The 7,514-nt window shown below is 52.3% G+C and overlaps 1 protein-coding gene across 1 annotated transcript; it reads right to left on the reverse strand.

Annotated features, from left to right (window-relative positions):
- Nucleotides 1–800: 800 nt before the first annotated feature.
- Nucleotides 801–6,249, reverse strand: CDR2L (cerebellar degeneration-related protein 2-like; the record flags this gene model as incomplete). The annotated part of the gene is made up of 4 exons (XM_010080328.1): nucleotides 801–1,686; nucleotides 3,522–3,686; nucleotides 4,646–4,794; nucleotides 6,137–6,249. Coding segments are annotated over 4 exons (1,313 nt in total), but the record flags the coding sequence as incomplete, so codon positions are not given.
- Nucleotides 6,250–7,514: the final 1,265 nt, after the last annotated feature.

The raw sequence follows: 7,514 nt of genomic DNA on the forward strand, positions 1-7,514 counted from the left end.
GATACTCTAATAGCACTTCTTGTCTAGCTTATGGGAAAGCCCTGGTCGTCACGTTCCTGCCAGGCACAGTGCTTCACCTGGGCTGGAATACTGGGGCAGACTGAAAGCGAGGAAATCCCATATGCCTACAAAGTCTGGAGAGCATGGACTGATATACTGAGTGATGCTGATGAAGACAGAACGGTTATGTTTCTCTTCAAGTTTTTCCAGTTGCAATGAGCTTGCATTGTAAATAGCTGAAAAACCTGACTGATAAGAGAATGGCTTAAATAGCAAGAACATACTGTCCTTTGGGGAAAGGGAAGGCGTAGAGGGAAGTCTGTAGGGTGCAAGCGTAGGTTCTTAGCCATAAAACCGAAGTGGAGGGGTGTGCTGGAGCAGCCCCTGGAGTTCTGATGGCTTTTTGTTTGAAACACTGCGCTCCAGCTGTGGCAGGGTGCTGGAAGACATCCAGGCTTTTGCTTGCAGATAATTGGGCTGTAAGACAAGCTGAAAAGAGTGGAGGAGGTGATCAGTTTTCTTTTTTGGCGGTGTGGTTTACGTTGCTGTTGTGATGTCTGGCAGCGGCAGCAACTCATGCAGAGATCCGTCATACAGTTTCTGAAATCCTCTAACTACAATGTACAATTGTCCCAACAAGTTGCCCAGAGCCCAAGCTTAAAAGAGTTGAGTCTCTGTGACATTTTCTTGCTTGTAGACCTCTTGAACCTTCAAAGCAGAGGGTCCACGTGGTGTTTCCTGGGGCTGAAGAGAAGACGTGGCTGTTGCGATTGCACGTGGGAGCTGCAGAGAAGCAGGGCTCATTTGCTGCTCTTGTTTTTCACCTTTGTGGCGTTGATGTCTGCTTTTGTTTTCTGGATGCGGGAGAAGATCTCCTTAAAAAGAGCCTTGTACTCAGGCTGGCTCTGCTCCAGCCGCTTGTCCACAGCCTCCACGTGTTTGCTGATGGTCTTCTCAATGGGTTTCAGCTCTTCCAACTCGTGTCCCTCTCCCCGGAAGTCTCTGAAGGAGCTGTCGCGCGAGATGGGCCGGGAGGTTTGGACGCCTGTGTGTCGCACGCTGTCCTTGTGCTGCCGGCATTTGCTCAGGAGCTCTTCGTACTTCTCCAGCAAGGCGTGATACTGCTCGTCCACCTCCCTCAGGATGGACATGCCCCGTTTGCGCACGTTGTTAGCATGCAGCGTGTAATTGCCTTCGTGCCGGCTCACGGCGTCCTTGGTCACGATGGCGTTGAGGGCGGTGTCGCTGCAGCTTTTCCGGACGGGGTGGTTTGGGGAAGGCGTCATGGATGGCCCGTGACTTTTTCCTCCCTCCTCCTCGGAGAGGTCGATGTAGTCTGCTTCTGGGGCGTTATTCAGCGGCTCAAGGAGGGCCTCGGACAAGTTGTCTTCTCTGCTGAGCAGGTACTTCTTGACTTGTTTCATCTGTTGTAGCTCCAGGAGCTCTGCTTCCAGTTCCTTGATGCGCAGTTTGCAGTTCTCCATCTCGCACACCCGCTGCTCCAGGTCCGAGTACTCCTGAATAACGGAGCTGTACTCTCGCTCAACCCTCTCCTTCCGCTGCTTCTCCTGGTTGACTTGGGACCTCAGGGAGTTCACCATGGCTTGGAGACGCTCGTTCTCCCTCTCCAGCGGCTTCTGGTTGAACTCTGTGGAAGGGCTGTGGACCTGGAACGCGTCCTCGTACCTGAAAGAGAAGAAAGACTCTTGAAAGAGGCTGACCAAGTCACCTGAGTCCACTGATGCCCAGAGAGGAGGTAACTGAGTCGGTATCTGAGCTCCTGGAGTGAGATATGCCTCCTCCCGCATGCCAGGGCTGGGGCTCTTCTGGACGCAGAGACCAGTCTCTGTCCCAGTGACCCTGCAGTCTCATTTGATAGCAGGGATGAAAGACAGGAGGGAAATGAAACCCTAAAAGGTAAAAGACACATCTGGTTAATGGACAAACCACCAACATTGCCATGAAGCAAGGAGGAATGTTCAAGTGCTACCAGTCTGAGCTGAAAGTAGAAGGCTTTGGGTTTTTCATCAGCTACTCACTGCATCTGTCAAAAACCCCCAAATCCTACCCAGCCAAAAACCAGAAGTGCAGGATCTGCTCTCCAGTGTCCAGCTCCAGAGAGAGCGGGAGAAGATTTATATGGCAAGGGAAGTATACAGAGACTTTTGACAGAATTTCCCCTTTGTCATTGCCTGGGAGGTGACAGCATGCGCTTCCCCCTTCCCTTGTGTTGCTGTTGGGAAATTAGATTTTCCTCCTCCTCGATGAAGTGCCCATGGCATCCTATCTGGTTAGAACAGATTGGAAAAAAAAAGCAAGCACGGTGGCTTCCCCTGGGAGGCATGACTGGTGGCGGGGGGTATCTAACAGATTTCCAAGTTACTGAAGGGCAGCGTGACCTTCAGAGCCAACTGCAGAGCTGCAAGTGAACCGAGGTCCTGCAGCACTGGGGGGAGAGCGGGACTGGGGGACGGAGGGGGAAAGAACCACAGAGACATTAAGTGGATTTTGCTGGGGGTTAGGTTATGCCCTCGTAACATCCCCATTGCTGCTGCAGTCAAAGTGTCTTTTGTCCTATGCTCTGGCAGGGGATGCTTTCAGTAACAAAGTTTATCGATTGCTTATCTATTTCAAGAAGCCGCTATTGTGGACAAAGCTGAGCAAGGAATGCCCTCGCGAGGTCAGCGAATTAACACAGTGGCTGGGCTTTAAGGAGGATCAAGTGTGCAGTAGCGCTGAAGGTGTTTGTACAGCACTTGGCAGCATGTGGTGCTGCCGTATCTCAGTGTGTGACTGGGGGATAGAGGGAAAAATGCACCATCTCAGCTGGTTTCAGTGTCCCAGAGATGCTGGTCCTGTGCTGGGAGGCAGCTGCAAAGGGAAAACGGGCTGTGTTGGTTCGGGAAGGGAAATTGGGTTAAGTGGTGTGGGTTGACGGTTGGACTTGATGATCCTTGAGGTCTTTTCCAACCTTAACGATTCTATGATTCTATGACTCTATGATTGCGCGTGCAGCTCAAGGTGAGGGTCCTCTTCACGTGTGTGTTACTGGGCGGGCTGCACTGGGAGAGTCTGGTTTGAGCTCTCTAGAGCTTGAGCAATGAGTCCTGTCTGGTGTGTGTTCCTGCACAGCTCCCTGCCAATGTGCCAGGAGGGTCCCAGCCCCTCCAGGCAACGCCTGTGCCCTCCAGCCTGTCCCAGCGCAGGTGTGTGAGGCATCCAGACCCGCCTGGTAGCTATTCTTGCCCTGTAAAGAAGAGCTTATGTCTCCCAATTTGAGGCACCACTGGTGCTGGGATGACGAAAGCTCTGCTTTGCCGATGCCACCTGCTCGAGTCGGGGGGTAGGAGAGAGGCAGGTCTGCCCTTCACCTCCAGCATCAAGTTCCAGGCTCTAATGCAGAGCCTAGATCTCCTTGTGGAGATGTGGGATTTTGTGCACTCCCAGAGGGGCTAACCCACTGCACCCCTGGTCATGGGCAGAGGAGGTGGGGGAGAAGGTTGGAGGGCACAGCTCCGTACCTGGGGCTGGAGCACAGCTCCTTAAGGCAGGGGAAGGTGTGGATGGTTCGGCGTCGCTCCCTCTTCTCCCGCCGGATGCGAAGCTGCTCCAAGCTCCGCATTTCCTCCACCTGCTTCTGCAGTTCCTCCACTTGGTTCTGCAGCCCCTCGATCGTTTCTGTCAAGCTGCAGAGAGAGAAGGGAGCACAGATGAGGAGTCAGGCACTACAGGTCCTTGAAAATGTGTTTTTTTTCTTCCCCATAGAGAAAGCCACGCTATGGAAGTTGCTTCCAGTTTCTAGCATGTGCCCTGGGAGCATGACAGCTCTTGCTTTTCAGGGTAGTGGTTGTTCTTTCTCTGCATGATGGGGGTGGTTGTAGAAAAGGGTGGGGGATTGAAGCAGGGGCAAGGGATCATACTAATTTGAGACTCTGTCCTCATCAGTTGGCTAAAACTGTCACCTCTGGGACATGAGCACTATCCTGGAATATCTCTGCACTAAAAGCAAGCAGGTGAGCTCTTTACTCTTTTCCTCTTGTTTATCTTGTAAACACAGAGAGACTGGGCAGAGATTTGGTTTTGTTCTGGCTGCAAATGCAGTTTGTAAAACTCTGCTCTGAAATTTCCTCTCTGCACAGTCGTTTGCAAAAGATGCTGCACTGCAAGGACGTGGCTTAGTGTGTTATTTCCAGGGATGACCTTGATCATGGGCTTGTTTTAGGAAAGAAATATTATTGATAAGCTGGTGTTTCAGCATGGACTAACTAGCCAGGGTTTTATTGCGTGCTGGATCCCTGCCTAGTGTTTCTGCTGGGCTGTGTGCTGGGGACCTCCCTGGTACGATAATGTGCTTCTTCTTCAAGGAAATACATCTGAGGAGGAGGAGGAGGAGAGGCTGCCGCTCCTCTCTCCTGGCAGCTTCGCAGTCCTTTATCCAGCCCTTGTCCCAGGGGTGTCTATGCTGTGGCTGATTGCTGCTAACCAGCATCGGTGCAATGACCCCGTGTTGCAAATAGCTGCAAAACCTGTCTGATAAGAGAATGGCTTAAATAGCAAGGACACGCCGCGCTCTGAGGCAGGGGAAAGGTGAGATGAAGGTCTCTCGGGTACAGCATCGCTGCGGTGGGAGGAGGGGAGGCCGTACCACTGGATCTTCTGTTGGGATGTCTTGCTTTCCAGCACAAGCTTCTGGTTAGCAAGCTCCAGGTCCCGTGCTGTCAGGTCCAGCTGCTCGTAGACTTTCGCATGCTGTTCGTTCATCTGCCGCAACATCTCTAGTTGCTTGGTCAGGTACTGCAAAAAAAAGCGAAACAGAAACACTCCACATCCAAAATCCAGGTTGTTTCACAGGCAGAAATTCCCACAGCCTTTGCTTCCCCTGATAATGTGTTTTGTGGCTGATTTATCCTCTGCCTGCTTGACTCCTTTGCACAGGTGAAATAGTCATCATACCCCTGCCCACTGGAAATACTTTTGTGTCTAAAAGAAGATTGAACTTCCCCTGCCCTCTGTGAAGGGCACTAACCTCAGGCTCTCTCTATTCATCTGCTTTTTTGTTCCCAGTGCCCACAGAAAATTGATATCCCTGGGACCGTGACCCTTCACCAACGTTGACTGAAATTGGCCAGTTGGTTACCGGATCCTCTGACAGATCGATTGCAGAAGCTGTGTTTCCTTGGAAATTCAGGCTAAAACTCTGAGTCCATGAAATGCGAGGAGCCCTGTGGTTTCTGTGTGTTTGCAGACCCCTCTCTGTGAGTCTGTCATTGCAAGATTTCATCCTGTGAAGACTGGCAGAGGGGCATCTACCCCAGTACTTGCTCTCAGCTGGGACCAGATCCCAAATCCATGGTGGATGCACTCCCCAAGGCCTGCTGGGGGGGACAGCGACATCCATCCACCAGTCTCCTTGGACATCAGCCGCCAGATCCCCGCAGCCATCACGTGCTGCTCTGGTGAACTCCCAGCCCTCCGCTGCCCTGAATGTTTTTAAACTGGGGGGGTTTCTGACCTTTTTTAATTCGCAGATCCCTAGAACTTTTCCAGTGGATGAAAACCCTCCCAGCACAGCAGGTTTAAGCCTCTAAGCTTAGTTCTGTGGGCTCTTAGAAATACTGCCCTGACCCCAACGGATGCTTAAAACAGTGGTTTAGGTTGCAGCTCTTGGAGAAAGAGCTATTTTATGCCTCTAACAAAGGGGGCTGTGTTGTGGGGGTGCTGAGGGGCCAGCTGGGAACAAACACGATTATGAATAACTGGAATCAAGGGAAAGCAGCAGCAGAGCAAAGAAAAATGAGTGTGAAGGCTGGCGGATGGGCAGGGGAAGGCCAAATGGGACCCAGATGCAACCTGGTGCCAAAATCTGGCGGGCACATCTGGGCAGGGGGTGGAGATGCGAGAAGAGGGAAAATCTCAGTGGGGAAAGGGGACCCTCTCTGGGGCTGGGATGGGCTTGACGAGACCTTAACCCACCCCTCTTCAAGCACATACAGAAGAGACTTTAAGTCCTGGTGGCACATCCCTTCCTTTCTCCTGGCATCTGAGATGTTGGCGTTGGTGGACGTGCCCCTTCCCCACCTTTGCCCGTAGGTGACAGCAGTGGCTGAGCAGCTCCTGTCCCCAACTGTGTCCCTACCTCTATTTCCTGCACTTGCTCCTCGTTGGTGGCGTACATCTGCTGCAGGGAGTCCTCCAGCTCTTTGTTGCGCTCCAGCAGTGTCTTCCCCAGCTCTGCGGCCAAATGCAAGTCTGAAAAGCAGAGAGGACAAAGCTGCTGCAGTTCCTGTGCCTCCGCGGGTGGATGCTGTGGGGTCCCCAAATGCCACTGCGCCAAACACAGTGGCACATTTTGCACGGTACTGGTTTTATTGGCAGGTTTTGACATGGATGCATGCTTGTGGGACATACAGAATCTGGCCTCTTTCATCTTACTGGACTGCAGGAGTGAGGGGAAGCTGAGCTCAGGACATCTGCAAGTCCTGCTGGTGCCTGGCTGGCTGCAGAACCCTTCTGCACCACCCTGCATGCTGTGCAGCCAGGATCAGACCCATGGGGCTTGCCTGTGGCAGGTGCTCAGCACCTCCATCCCCTACTGCTGATACCTGCAGGGCTGAGGGGGGCTCAGCATCCGTCAGAATGAGAGCAGGGGTTGGTAAAGCCCTGCAGGGCCTTGGGGATGCTCTGTAAATTGTATTATTATCTCTAATGAAGGGAGTGCCTTGCCTTCCCCTGTCAGCCTCCATCCATCACCTGCTAATGGAGTGACATGAGTAATAAAACCACGTGTGGCCCGAGGGGGCTGCAAACACCTCCTGCATCTGCCACCCGGGCAGCGCTGCATCGCCCACGTCTGCGGCTCTTTCCTTGGGGCAGCTCCAGGGTGAGGACACACCACTTTGTATTCACTCTCTGCCACCTCTAAACGCCCTTAGGAAGCTACTGAAATAGTTGGAATTTAGAAATGCAGGGAAAAATAGGTGTTGACAGTGTGGTGGCTTAAAATCCTGGATTTGCTGCCTCCTGGGTGAAGAAAAAGCCCCAGGACCCATGAGTCCTGTATTGGCCAAAGCTTGAACACCGCAGGTGATGCTGTTTGGGGCCTGGGGAGGCACAGCTGGCTTTGATAATATCCCCTTGCTCTCACAGCAATTGGTTCTCTTCTTAAAGCCTGACCTCCTGTGGTCCTGGGGATTCCCATTTTTCCTGGTGCTGTTAAGAGGAGTTTCTAGCTCTTAGAGCAGCAGACTGAAAATCTGACCTTAAGCCTTCAAAAGGTAAGGAAACAAGTCCTGATGGGTGTTATTGCTCTTTCTCTCTCCAGTGTGGTTATCATGTGGTTTTAGATAATTAAAGGCAAGCAATCCTGCAGTGTGTGAGGGGACCTGGGTCTCCTGCCCTGGCATTTTCTCAGCCCCTTGTAACACTCCTCTCTAGTCTGCAGCTAATGGGGTGTTGGCAAAGGCTTTGCTGGGGCTGAGAGCAGCTGTAATCACAGAATCACAGAATGTTAGAGA

This window comes from Pterocles gutturalis, unplaced genomic scaffold (genome assembly GCF_000699245.1).
Source record: "Pterocles gutturalis isolate BGI_N339 unplaced genomic scaffold, ASM69924v1 scaffold11504, whole genome shotgun sequence".
NCBI classification, from domain to species: domain Eukaryota; kingdom Metazoa; phylum Chordata; class Aves; order Pterocliformes; family Pteroclidae; genus Pterocles; species Pterocles gutturalis.